The sequence below is a fragment of the Siniperca chuatsi genome, linkage group LG6 (assembly GCF_020085105.1).
Source record: "Siniperca chuatsi isolate FFG_IHB_CAS linkage group LG6, ASM2008510v1, whole genome shotgun sequence".
Lineage (NCBI taxonomy): Eukaryota > Metazoa > Chordata > Actinopteri > Centrarchiformes > Sinipercidae > Siniperca > Siniperca chuatsi.
The window spans coordinates 18,921,613-18,935,043 of NC_058047.1; the positions used below are offsets into that span (position 1 = coordinate 18,921,613).

A 13,431-nucleotide genomic window follows, 5' to 3' on the forward strand; every position below is an offset into this window, starting at 1 on the left:
TGGTAGAACTTATTTCCGGACACCATTGGCGTCCTGTCACAAAATGTTTCCCCTAACTATTGCGGGAAGTCAGTTGCTTGTCTGTTTGCGCACATGATGTTTCGTCGTATTGTTTGATTTGTGTTTTTGGCATCGCTCGAGTTGTAACGTAACATTAACGTTAGTTAATCACAAATGGATTCCAGGGTCTCTGAAAATAAGATGTCTCGCTCCTTGAGACGATCGAAAAGGCAGTCATCAGGTAGCGTTAAAGGTGAGTAAATTGACTATCATGACAACTAGTTAGCTAGCTTAGCCCTCGAAGCTAGCTGACTTTAGCTCAAAGTTTAACAACAAAACCCCTTGAATTTTTGCTTTAACTAACGTTAGCTGACTATCAGTGTTGACTATCCTCAGACTAGGAAATTGCGAGCAAATGAGCTGTAACGTTACGTTAATGTGTAACTGTTAGGAGTTATTTGGTATTGTATTTAGTCTACAGTTGAGGACACTCACTGACTAATCATTTCTTTCTGCTCCTTATTTAGTAACGTTATTGAGTTTTGAGCCGACCCCCAGGGGCCCTTTAAAGAGGACCAAAAAAGGGTCAGAAAACCAAGCTCCTGTTGAAGTCAATCCTGTCAATGGATCCAGAGATATGGAGAATGCCTCAGACGATGAAGGTGGATGCTCCGTTTAACAGTATTTGACTAGTTACAACGACAGTTAACTCTCAGTCTGTTATTAAAAAACTGAGACTTTTATTTCCCACTAAACAGAGTCCCCTAGCAAGAAGAGGCGGCTGGAGACTGGAGGAGCAATGGGCGGCAGTGGTGATGACAATGAGATGGATGTCCATGAATCAGTCGAAGATCTAGAGGAAAATGAAGACCAGGAAATGGATACTAGGCAGGATTCCTCTCATGACACTCATCAACCAAAAATATGCCAAGGTTAGGGCTGCAAATCTATCAATCTGCCCATATTTTCAATTATTAATTTGATAAACTCTTACAATTTTCCCGAGCCAAAACTGCCATGTTCATATTGCTTGTTTTATGCAACCGATAGTCAACAATTTAAATTTATATCATATAACAATTACACAGAAAGGCAGCAAATTCTCACACTTGATAAATAATTTACAAGATTAACCAATTATGAAAATTGTAGATACATTTTCGAATTATCGACTAACCGATTAATCGACTAATTCTTTCAGCACTAGCCAAGGTTACATGTCATGCTTTGTGATTTTTGTAAATAATACAATGTTATTAGAAGTGGACTGTGAGTCCATCAAAGCAGGTGTTATTACATTTTTAATTCAGATCTCAGTTAGGGTATCACTATCTGTTGATTATATTTGGCAGAAAAATGACATATCCACAGTCCTATATGTGTGTGTGTGTGTGTGTGTGTGTTTTAATGCATCAGCTGATGCATGCAGGTGCTATCAAATGACAAACATGGCATCATTCATCAAACTTCTCGCCATCATCAGATCTAATCACAGGCAGTTTAGTGGTTTTATTTAAATCAAGGTTTTCCCTCTGTATAAATCAGGCGGCCTTGGAGATGTGAATTTATCCCCTCTTGTAGTGCTTGGTGAACGCTGCCGATCCAGTCAGGCTGTAAATGAAGATGCAGACTGGATGAAAACCAAGAGAGGTAGGAAAACGCTATAGATTCATTCTGCATGATTACATCAAGGGAGGATAATAGTCGTCCTAATCTGGCTTGTTTGTTTTTTTGTTTGTTTTTCTTCAGTAAAACCATCAATAAAAGGACATGTAGACCCCACCAAGTCTGCCACACAAATCAGATCACCGGCGAACAGACATAATGTAGAGATTCCTAAGATCACCAGCATGGCCGAGTACAAGACGACGATGCAGGCCAAAGCCAAGAGCTCTGGTATTGGAGAAATTTTTATTCAGCCAGATTTTAATCAAGAAAGTTGCATTGAGCATTTGTTCAATGGATTTATATTTCTAAAAATAATTTCTGTCTCATCTTTAGGTATAACAGTTAACCACCATGTCTCAAGCGGGTATCCAGCCTCGGAAAAATCATACACAACACGACAACGTGTGAATAACATTCTGACACAAAAAGAAACTGTTCAGCAAAAACAAAAAGGTATTGCAGCTTCAACTAAATATTACAGTAGCAACATCAAATGTAGCTGGGACATTTTTTACATTGATTTAATGAGATTATCTCTTTTAGAAGGGATAAAGAAAAATGCTGTTATCAAGAGAAGCTCTGGATATTCCTCTAGAGGTAAGCTATAGTCATTTTACTTACATTATCTTTACACCCAAATATGCTTGTTCTACATTATTTGTTATACTACATTTGAATATTGCCTTGTGTCCTTTCAGGATTCATGTGGTATTTCTGGCGCTTGGTTCTCCTGGTGCTGTTCAGCGCTGCTCTCTTGCTGGCATACAAGATCATCCCTGCACTCCAAAGGACTACAGGTGGTGGAAAGCATCCGTTCGGGGTTGTAAAGCCAGAAAAGTTTGCAGATCACTTGTCTCTTCTTGAGATTCAGTTCCCCAGTCAGCGGCCTGAGTTGTGGAAAAGGAGCAAGATCCACCTGGGGAAGCACCTCAAAACAGCCCATCCTACTGAGCCAGTCAGTCTTATCTTTACTGCTGGCCACAGGGCTGAGAAGACACTGCACTGCCTGGCTCAGGGGCTCGCCTCCTCCTTCTCGTCTGCCCTCAACGCCTCGGTCCTCCACATCGATGGAGCCAGTAAAGCCAGCCAGGACAGCGAAGAGGTGAAGCTGGACATCGACACCCAGTTGCAAGCAGCTTTTGAAGGAGACAAACCAGTGGCTGTAATTCATCGCTTCGAAGAGTTGCCTCCAGGCTCCACCCTAATTTTTTATCGCTACTGCGACCATGAGAACGCTGCATACAAGCGGGTGTTCTTGTTGTTTACTGTGCTACTGCCTCAAGATGAGGTCAGGGATGAGCAGAGTCTGAAGGAAGTGGAGGAGATGGTGCAAGACTATCTCAAGGAAAGGCTGGTGGACTCCAGCCACCAAACTGCCTTCAATGAGATGGACGCTGACAAGTACAGTGGACTGTGGAGTCGCATCTCCCATGTTATCTTGCCTGTGGTGTCTGAGAAGGAAATAGAGCATAAAGGATGCAGATGAACCAAGCTGGCATCAAAGAGGAAGTCTGGTTACCACTTTGGACCAGCCTGATCCTTCTTGGCACTGTGCAGGAGCTATGAAACTGAGAAGGAACATGTAAATATAAAGTGTGTGCTGTTATATTTCACATATAGACTTGAGTTCAAATGTTTGAAGGTTGTATTAATCTCTCTCTGAGATTGTTTTCAAGCTGCAGTCCAGAGTTTTTACATATATGCATACATGTACAGGCTTTGCATAAGGATGTAACAGTGGTGCTGCACTATCATTCCACTTCCAAAGAAGGGTATGAAATGCATATTCTCATGCAGATTCAGCACACAATATACAAGATATAGTTTGATTGCGACAGCGCTTTGTCCAACAGCTTTTTAACAGACATTTCCCATCGAAGAAGAGTTTTTGGTGAATGATCAGCATGGATTACTCTGGATCCTTCTTTGGGACTAGACAGCTTTTGGACATCTTTGATTTAGGAGGAAATCCATATCTCTTGTTCTGTATCAAATCTCCCAGACAACTGATGGCTTACTTGTGTACAAAATTGGTTTGTTTTTGCACAAAAAATGTTTGATTTTGTTTGAACTATCCATCTCATAAAGAGTACTGGCTTTTAGTAAGATACATATTTTATATTCTTTTTCTGAATATGTATATTTGTGATATGTTGTCTCTTTCCAAGATTTGAATATTTTTTGATAGCTGTATGTATGTATGTATATATATATATTGAATATAAAAAGGTTTGTTTTTTGCACCTGTTGTCAAAAAAACACTGAAATATACTTAAGTATTGTGAATTTAGAAACATACAGGTTCTCACAAAGTGATTTGAATTTATAAAAATAGTTTGACTAAATATTAGCCAGCAAGTCACAAAATGTGCCTTAAACACTCATGAAGAATATCAGACTATATTTGAAATGTACCAACACACTCATCAATCATTTGATACTGTTTCTTGACAACATCAGAACCCAAACAAGGTTTCTTGCAGGTAGATTTTTCTGATTCGTGCAAATTTGAATTTCAAAATACAGGAAAGTGTTCTGAGTGTACCTGATCTTTTTCAATAAAGATAGTTTTGATAACTAGAAGACTTAATTGTCTAACACAAGGTTGTACTTCCTCTCTGTGTGCTTAGTTTCTGAAACAGTGGTAGAGAAAAGTCCACTAGTGATAGTTGACTTAATAACACACAATTGGAGGGCACTTGGACATTTCTATGTGTAATATAGCCAAGGAGTTCAATCATTTATTAAGTGGCTAAGAGGTATGACTCAGTACTAAAGTCAAACTATTTAAGGTTTAAATTACAAAGCAGTAGAGTAGCCGTCTATTTCATGACTGAGTGATGTTAACAGACACTGTGTATTTGCTCTACATAACTTATCTAAATCTAACTCAATTGTCCAAAATGTTTCCTGTACTTTTGTTGACAAGGAGCATCAAAGTGTAAATGAATGTGAAGGTGCTTCAACATCGTCAGTGTTGTGATAGGAAACAAGGAAGTTACAGCAAGTTTAATCATTTGCTATGTGTTTAATAGGTGTGCCTCTGCAGATGGATATGCATATGTCAACTACCTGAACTGACAAATTCTGATTTATAGAATTATATCCACACAGCTTATGGTAAAACTTTATATGTTTTTAAAATTAAGTTAATTATCTCTCTCATTTCATGTCGATCACTATGACACATTATATTCATCCTTACACACTGACCTCTGAGCATTTTCATGACCTCAGATACTCCTCCTGGCTTAAGCAACAACAGGCTTGTCATGAGGTCAGCAGACTGACACAGACTCCATTTATGTACTGTAGTGTTATCTCACTGACTTACCTTTGCCCTTAAACACAAGGGGAAATTAATATCATGAGTGAGTTCTCCACATTTTATACCATCTATGTTTATGAATACAGTACTTATATGTAGTATAGCAAGGCTGGTTTTTTATAAGAGAAGCACATTCTGCACAGTTACTCATGACGGCATGATCACACCACTAAAATATTGGCTGGTTGTGCCTGGCACAAGGAGATACATAACTGTAGGCAAGTGTAACTTTAGCAGATATTTGCACTTTCACCCTGTTGACAGGCTTAACTCTCATAAAACGAGATATGAACTTATTTATTAAACTTCCTTGGAAAATGAACAGCAAAACACATTATCCAGTCTGTTTAGTCTAACTGGTATGTTGTACTGGTATGTAGGCTACTGGTATAAAGTGTTAGGCATGAATATATTACATATTTATTGTTACTTTCATTTAAAAGTCTAGGCATTATAAAATGGAAGCGGGTAATGTTGTTTCATAGCGGTATCTGGTATTAGGAGGCTTTATTGCTATTTAGAGATCGGAATCAACGTGCGGTATCAGCACAGCTCGCCGGGCACCAACCAGGGAAACACAATTTCACATTATCAACATACATATTAATAACTTTTACAAAAGCTACTATTTGTAATCAAGTTGAATTTATATTCATAAATGATTTTAAAATGTGTTCCAACATAAATTGAATATGTAGAACTAAAAACAACTGTGAATCATGTGCAAACAAAGTACCAGCACATCTTCATGCACAGGCCTACTTTTCCTGACACCCAGATATCCCAACAATGACAGCTACAGCGAAAGACATGTTTCCAACGACGAGGATTACTGAGACAGCAGTAGCAATCCCTTCGGCTGCACTGAGCTTCTTCTGAAATTCAGAGGTGCAGTGGTGAACATTTTTTACTATAATGCAGGATTTGTTATGGTGCAGATAGTTGTCATGACAATAAAAAATGTTATCAAAATATGTTATATTGTCACAATGTGGACAGGCTCTCACCTCTTTTCTTTGTTGCCTCCATCTCTCAGTATTTTTTGAACTCCCTGTAACAGAAAATAGTGATGGATATTATTTTGTTCTTCATAAGAATCCATACTGTATTTCATGCATAGTTATATACTCAAACACTACGACAAGTCACTCACCTGTTTTTCTTCTCCCCAGTATTGCTTTTCTGTGAGTACTGAATACGAAAACCCAAATTACAAACAGGAAAATCCACACTAAGTAAGTGACCATCACTTTCAGAAGCCACGACTCTTTCCTGTTCTTACTGCAGTTGTCAATCTTCAAAACACCAATAAAGACGACAGCAACTGTGTGTAAAACAGATTTGGAAATTAAATACAGATACAGAAGTTTCCGCTGTTGTACCACCAGACTACAGACTACAGCAGCTTCTTCCCTCAGGCTGTGAGAGTCCTAAATTCATCCTCAGCACTCCACCATGTAAAATAGTTTTCATTTCTATGACTTATTATTTATTCAGTGTTCTACTGTATATAATTTATATTTTGAGTAGCATGAAGGGAACAAAACAATTTTGTTTTGTTACAAAACAAAATCTCATTATACAACCCTGTGTTGTAAAATGATCTTGTATCTAGTATCTTATAAATCACAGCAATAAACTGGCAATGGCAGAGGCAAAGGCATCTGAAGAGATGCCAGCTGTGACATTGATTAGCTTGTCTCTGTCGTTTTAAAGCAATAGTTTGACATTTTGGGAAATGTAAGTATTTGCATTCCAACATGCCGAGCTGCACCATTGACTGTATACAAATAGGCTGTATGCAGACTTTTCATGGACTTGCGTACTCTCAGAAATAATGCAAATAAGTGTATTTCCCAAAATGTCAAACAAAATTGCTGTAAAAAAAATTCAACAAGTCTTCTCACAGAGCGAAATGAATGCAGCATAGTTTATCAGTGTAGAGATTAAATCTTACTTGTAAAAATTGCATGGATGACAGAGCACACTTTGACAGCAAGGTCACAGATCTCTTTTCTTGAACAGAACAAAAGAGAAACAAAAACAGCTGTGCACCAAGTGTTGATAGAAGGGACGAGTCAAATATTCAGGCAGAAGAAGACGAGTTGAACTCACAGTTCATGACTGGGTCCAATTGGCAGAGAGACGATTACCAGCTCTACGACATTAATCGCTATCACCACACACACAAGAGCAACGAGAGTGACCTAAACATACACACACAGAGAAGGAGACACACATACAGACATATACACGCACATATTAAAAATAACCTTAGAACAATTCAGAAATGTGGACGTGGATATAGAGAAATGTTGTACAACACTCACTTCAAAGGAATCACCCACACAAAACAAGACCACGGCCGATATTTCAACTGCAGCACAAAGCAGACTACAGGATAGCTTCAACCCCTACAAAAGAAATAAAAATACACTTTCAATTATGTATAATAATAATAAGTAGTAGTATTAATAGTAATAAGTATTCATTTAATGTATTTTTTTAAAGGCACGGATACATAAGCACAGGATACTGACTGAGCCTACAAATGCCATTTAGCATTTATAGTCTATGCTGATTTGCTTGTCCCTATGGGCTTTTATGTAAAAAAAAAAGATTACATTTAAAATGATTCGTAAAAAAATATATGCACTTATACACAACGCAAACAATAAACAAACAATGCAAATGACTACCACTAACTAGTTTAAATCTACCATTCCTTAAAATTATGAAATTTTTTAATTACCTCTCTATACAGTAGTTTTTATTGTTAGTGGCGGGGTCTGCCATTTCAGATTCAAATTCACAGGAAATGACACAAGAATGTGGGATGAGGAGATCTAGAAACAGTTACCATGACAGCACAAGCCCCCCAACTCAGGCCTTACCTTATTTAGACGATGAAGGAAGTGGCTGTTTTTGAGGGGGGTTGTGACTATATTAGGAAGTTCCTGAAAAGAGATATTAATCTTCTTGTATAATTCTTTTTGATAATAGTGTCTCAACATGCTACAGCTTTGGTAGGAATATTGTGTAACGGCATTTACTGGGTGACATGAGTTTATAAATAGCTTACCAGTTTCAGTCCCACAAAAACAGTGTCGAAAATCATCGGCACAGTAACTTGCTGAAGATAAATCAAGAGAAACAATGAGGAGTTGTGTAAATAAAATGTTGACGTTCATATAGTCATGCATAGATTTCTACACAATGTCAAAAAACCTCAATCAAATCCACCCTTGTGTCCCTCTTACCTTGAATGTTCTGGACTCTTTTTGAGTGTCGTTCAGTGTTGTACTGGATGTAGTACTTGGCTCTGTTGTACTTGTAGTACTTGGCTCTGTAGTACTTGTTGTAGTAATTGGTCCAGTACTTGTAGTACTTGGCTCTGTTGTACTTGTAGTACTTGGCTCTGTAGTACTTGTTGTAGTAATTGGTCCAGTACTTGTAGTACTTGGCTCTGTTGTACTTGTTATAGTACTTGGCTCAGTACTTGTAGTAGTACTTGGTTGAGTACTTGGTGGTAGTGGTGGTGGTGTGGTGTGTGGTGGTAAAGTGACATTCACATCCACTCGTTCCCAGAATGTGTCTATAGACTTAACAAATGTGGCTCTGAAACATATCAGACAGGCACAGATTTTAATGTAAATCTATTTGCTCTGCATTGTAATTAAAACTGGAGCAAGTCAGGTTTATTCTTGACTTTTAGAGGTCAGTCAAAGTGTACGAATACCTGAAAGTGATGTCTAGCTCTGCTCTTTCCGCTGTCCAGTTAACTTGGATCAAAGTCTTCTTTTGATTATTTTCTTGACTAACAGCCGAGTCCTGAAGAGAATGACAAAATGCTTTGACCTTGAATGTCCACTTCAAGTTAATTTAATATTTAATGGAAAGTATGAATATTCAATTAAACAATTCAATGCATTTACTGCCTCTAATAATGACGAAATGGGGTGGATACTTACTTCTAAATGACTGCACTTCAGAGTTCTAGTTGTTTCAGAGTCAAGCACGATAAATTTTCCAACAGGCCGGCCTTCGTCCACCATGCCTTTCTTTCGAGCCTCCAACATAAATCCCCTGAACTCTGTGGATTCCTTGCTCTGAAGAAAAACTGGAAAATGGTTTGAAGATTCATCAGGGCGCAGGTGGAGGGACAGAAAATTAAGACAGAGATAGTAAAAACCTTGCACTTAGTGAACGACCACTGCAACAAAGGTTGATAGTGATAAACAAGCTGCCAGGAAAAGGGGTCCAGTAGTCTCTGTACCTTTAATAGGCTCTCCCTCTTTGCCATGTTGGTAACGGACCTCATAGGGCGGTTGAGTGTTCTGAGGACCAAAATATTGCCCTCTTCTTTTTTCATGCATAGGTGACATTGATTCACACGACTGTGGGAAGAAACCACCTGAATACCCATGCACCTTTATGATGATGCTAAGGCCAATCAAATTCCACAACCACATCTGTAAAACAAGTGTGCAACACCATCTGTAAATACCATAAACCAAATGTGAACAAGTATTTTTTCAGCCTTCTTTATGAACATGCAGTCACTGAGGACTGACCTGAAACACCTTCAAATTGATATTCAGCTGATGCATTTGTACCATAAGTATTCAGATACATACAGCACCTTGGCTTTAAATGACAGAGCAAGAGTTTGAGGGTGATGACATCATTATACATAGTCCCCCCAATTTTTGCAACAATGCAGTAGGACAACAACACAGCTCCAACTCCCACACTGTTCATCCAATACGGATGTAAACACCCATAGATCCTTAGATAAAAGCCAGCTCTTTAACCTTATAGCTATTGTTTGATTGCAGATGCAGTTTCTGGAATACAGAGCCAACACAAGCACTCCCACTCTCAGAATCACTCGAAATATGAAATGTGTGTATGAATGTATTTAGGAAAATAATTTAAACAAAATAAGGCCTAAAAGTAAATAGCAAGCATTTTTAGAGATCTCTCTCACTTTTTTATTCAAATTCAGACTGGGATTTATAGCGTTTGAAGACCCCAGTAGCAAATAGTTAAATATACAATTATAGTAACAACTTTTTTCTCTTACCTTAAAATAAAGTATTTGTATAAAAACTCCCAACACCAGGAAACCGAGATAAGATGTTACACTACAACCTTGCTCTCAGTGAAAACAAGGGAAAATTGCAGTTTAAGAAAAATGGAAGAAATCTTAGAAATGTCTTAGCAGAAACTGATCCTCCTTGCAGAACAGTTAGGCATGCAGTGTGTACTTGGGAGCAGTGCAACAGCTCAGCAGACCGAATGAGGAAGTTAGAAAGGGCAATTTAAGTGCACGGCTGAACCCGCCCACACACACAGCTAAAATGATCAACAAAATACAGAGGTAATACCTTTACCTTCCCAATAGCATGCAGGTTCCTTAATTACTCCAGTCCAGCACTAGATACAACACAGAACAGTTCCTTGATGAATACCTCAAATCAAAATTATTGTCAATTCAAAAGCAATCCATAATGCCACAGAGGAAAATGCTGTTTGCTTCTTCCCTTGGAAGTTAATATAAAATATGTATGTGCTCTTAGTTTAAATGGCCAGAGAACTGCTTCATAAACATATATTTTGGCATTTTCAAGATTTTAGCAGTATGTAATTAAGTTGTAACACATATGAAAGCATCATCAGTCTTTATTTTGCAGTAAAACAAGAGTGTAAGTAGAGGGTCCTGGCAAAATGTAATTCCAATTTATACTTGTTGACATTATTATATCAGCATGATCCTTTTTGGCCATTCTGAAATGTTTTCAATGCTAATACTGGTAATAATGATTCAGCAAAGCCAAATGTAAGCAAAGTGATCACTGGGGAACTTCTGTCCAAAGGGTGTGTCCAGATTGAAGTGTACGGCAAAGGCTGAGTGTGCAAACCAGCAATTTGTGAGTAGGTCTGACTTCTACAAAGTGTTCTACAAAGACTGCACTACATATTAAATTACTTTTTGTCTTTTTTTTTTTTTTTTTTTTTTACATTTAGTTGTTTTTATGTTTATGTTTATGTCATATATAAAATGTTTTATCAACCAGGATCAAAGAAATGTCTGATGAAAATAAAATGTCTTTCATTTCTGTTTAATCAATACAAATATATGCAGATTGTTAAAAAATACATGTTTGCTGATAATGGACATTTAATTTGGTAGAGATGCACTTTTACCATTAATTAAAGTCTCAACTATTTAGTTGAGGCTCATAAAAAAAATTGTGTTGTCAGTTTAAAAAAGTCATTGTGGTTTTTAATGCACAGAGGGACTAAGAAATGCTTTTTACTTGGTGGGACCATTGAAGGGCTCAACATTTTTGAGATGTTTTACATTAATATCCATCACGTTCTATTCCACACTAAACTAAATGTAAACCTCCTGAAAAATGAGAATTTAATAGACTGAAATTGGCTAGACTATGTTAACATACAAGCATACTTGCAAGCATTACAACAAAAGGGTTCTTAGCAAACCCCTTACATAATTAGAATATATTAAAAAATAATGTTTAGCTGTTGGGTGCAATGACACATTGTATTAAATTTACAGAATAAGTCATAATTACAGCAATAATTGAAAATTCACCTTCACAAAAGTGAGAGACAAAGGTTTGACACAGACACATGCACGCTGCAATAAACAGCAAAAGCCAGATTTGAATATTGAATGCAGCTCGCTACAAACGGCAACATATGAACCAGTTCCTATATTTATGCTAAATATATTTTACTAAATGCACTGGACTTTTAAATCAGTAGTGCAGCAGTAAATGCAAGAAAATTATATACCTGAACAGCAACTAGTACATTGAGCCACGTGAGAAGTTTTGCATTCTAACATGCTGTTCTTCGACTGGAGTTTGGCGAATGAGAATTCGATGCAGCATTGATTTCAAATGGCTCCTAAACTTCACACCAACAAATGCATAAAAGACCGGGTTCAGGCAGCAGTGGGAGAAAGCAATGAGCCGGCACACATAGAATGCATAGTCAAGCTGGATACTTGCTTCACATTTATCAAATGGTGCAACCACATTGTCAGCCAAAATCCTCAGAAAGATGACTACATTGTACGGCACCCAGCCGATGAAGAACACAGCCACGATACAGAAGACTAACTTAACTGCTCTCTTCTTTGTGTGAGATCTTGTTTTTCGGATTCTCCCTAGTATTCGAATGTAGCAGAAAGCCATCACTGCAAAAGCAACCAAAAAGAAAATATTCTGTTGGGAGATACCAATGTTTTTCCACAGGGTAGTTTTGTATTCACAGCCCAGGGACTGTTTATCCTTGTGGGGGACTGAGACGAGGGTGCTGTAGAGCAGGGAGGGCATGGCTGCTCCAATGCTGATCATCCACAGTAGGACAGACACAAAAACCCCAGAGCTGATTTTCTGTGTGCTCAGGTCAGAGAGAGGGTGGACCACGGCCAGATACCTGTAGATGGTCATGATGGTCAGGAAGAGGATGCTGCTGTAAAACCCAGTGAAGAAGATAAAAGTCACAATTTTGCAGAGGGCCTCTGAAAACAACCATCCCCAGATGTGGTAAATGGCCCAGAAGGGAAGACCGGTGGTGAAGACGAGGTCAGAGATGGCCAGATTTAGGATGAAAATGTTGGTGAGAGACTTGAGGTTTTCATACAAAGCCAGGATTACAAGGACGAGGATGTTTCCTGTGATGCTCAGTGCGATCACAACTGAGAAGAAAACAGGAATGACAATGGATCCAAATTTGACCACCTCTCCTTTTTCACAGACTTCATCATCATAGTCACCATCATATTGGCTGAAATTATCAGAGTGATTCATTGCTGTTAAACTGGATCCTGGAAAAAAAATAGGATTAGTATGTGCATTACTGTTGGTTCTTTCATCTTACACATCAAGTGGTTAATTTCAGTCATTTCATTGTTTAATGCAAATCAATAGAGACAAGAAGGGCAAGTAGAGTAATAATGATAAAAGTTTTTTTACAATGACACTGAGTGTATTTGTATAAAGCAAAACATTGACCTACCTCCTGCTTGATGGGACTGATATGTTGTTGGATGTGATGCTTTCTGTCTACTCAAAAGAGAGTTCCTAAAGGAGTAGCTTTAGTAATCTCGTGATAGGTAGTGTTTTCTGTTCCTGTTATGGTAACCTGCCCTTTTTTTTTTTTACCATGCCCTCAGCTCAGCTCGACCTGTGGTCGTGGCTGTTTATTTGGCACACATCTCTGAGAAAGGAAATGTGCAAACTTTTACATCATAAAACCAAGCAAAGAATTCTAAACTCAAGGCCATGTGGATTTCTTCTAGAACTTTCAGCCACATCTCATGGCCCTCATCCGCAGATGGAGTTTGCTCAGTTGTCATGGAGATGGATAACAGAACACCCATATATGACCACCTGTTA

General features: G+C 38.1%; 3 protein-coding genes across 5 annotated transcripts; 1 reads left to right on the forward strand and 2 right to left on the reverse strand.

Annotated features, from left to right (window-relative positions):
- The first annotated feature begins 25 nt into the window (after nt 1-25).
- On the forward strand, nt 26-4,258 carry LOC122877368 (torsin-1A-interacting protein 2-like). Of its 2 annotated transcripts, none has more exons than XM_044198831.1 (8): nt 26-253; nt 528-662; nt 759-932; nt 1,546-1,650; nt 1,750-1,896; nt 2,002-2,121; nt 2,212-2,265; nt 2,367-4,258. In XM_044198831.1, the coding sequence occupies exons 1-8, from the start codon at nt 175-177 to the stop codon at nt 3,152-3,154; spliced, it is 1,602 nt and encodes a 533-aa protein (XP_044054766.1). In that variant the 5' UTR covers nt 26-174; the 3' UTR covers nt 3,155-4,258. The 2 variants fall into 2 exon arrangements, with proteins under 2 accessions (XP_044054766.1, XP_044054767.1); XM_044198832.1 differs by having other exon boundaries at nt 1,582-1,650.
- Nucleotides 4,259-4,676: 418 nt separating this feature from the next.
- Nucleotides 4,677-10,726, reverse strand: LOC122877369 (cell wall integrity and stress response component 3-like). 2 transcript variants are annotated; one of them, XM_044198834.1, is made up of 14 exons: nt 10,083-10,726; nt 9,273-9,468; nt 8,968-9,116; nt 8,736-8,827; nt 8,439-8,614; nt 8,257-8,366; nt 8,079-8,129; nt 7,891-7,953; nt 7,327-7,410; nt 7,112-7,203; nt 6,954-7,012; nt 6,150-6,320; nt 6,004-6,047; nt 4,677-5,871 (listed from the first exon to the last, which is right to left on the reverse strand). In XM_044198834.1, exons 2-14 carry the CDS (start codon nt 9,466-9,468, stop codon nt 5,755-5,757), a joined length of 1,404 nt encoding a protein of 467 aa, XP_044054769.1. In that variant the 5' UTR covers nt 10,083-10,726; the 3' UTR covers nt 4,677-5,754. The 2 variants fall into 2 exon arrangements, with proteins under 2 accessions (XP_044054769.1, XP_044054768.1); XM_044198833.1 differs by having other exon boundaries at nt 8,257-8,614.
- Nucleotides 10,664-13,318, reverse strand: xcr1a.1 (chemokine (C motif) receptor 1a, duplicate 1). Its single transcript, XM_044198845.1, has 2 exons — nt 13,052-13,318; nt 10,664-12,860 (listed from the first exon to the last, which is right to left on the reverse strand). The coding sequence occupies exon 2, from the start codon at nt 12,841-12,843 to the stop codon at nt 11,833-11,835; it is 1,011 nt and encodes a 336-aa protein (XP_044054780.1). The 5' UTR covers nt 12,844-12,860; nt 13,052-13,318; the 3' UTR covers nt 10,664-11,832.
- Nucleotides 13,319-13,431: the final 113 nt, after the last annotated feature.

Bases quoted from the DNA above. Each gene is read 5' to 3' on its own strand.
- LOC122877368 (XM_044198831.1), top strand. From the start codon at position 175: ATGGATTCCAGGGTCTCTGAAAATAAGATGTCTCGCTCCTTGAGACGA. The intron at 1,651-1,749 runs GTAGGAAAACGC...GTTTTTCTTCAG, and splicing joins CTGGATGAAAACCAAGAGAG to TAAAACCATCAATAAAAGGA. The intron at 2,266-2,366 runs GTAAGCTATAGT...GTGTCCTTTCAG, and splicing joins CTCTGGATATTCCTCTAGAG to GATTCATGTGGTATTTCTGG.
- LOC122877369 (XM_044198833.1), bottom strand. From the start codon at position 9,468: ATGTGGTTGTGGAATTTGATTGGCCTTAGCATCATCATAAAGGTGCAT. The intron at 7,954-8,078 runs GTAAGCTATTTA...ATCTCTTTTCAG, and splicing joins TTTTTGTGGGACTGAAACTG to GAACTTCCTAATATAGTCAC. The intron at 5,872-6,003 runs GTGAGAGCCTGT...TCTGAATTTCAG, and splicing joins GGAGGCAACAAAGAAAAGAG to AAGAAGCTCAGTGCAGCCGA.
- xcr1a.1 (XM_044198845.1), bottom strand. From the start codon at position 12,843: ATGAATCACTCTGATAATTTCAGCCAATATGATGGTGACTATGATGAT.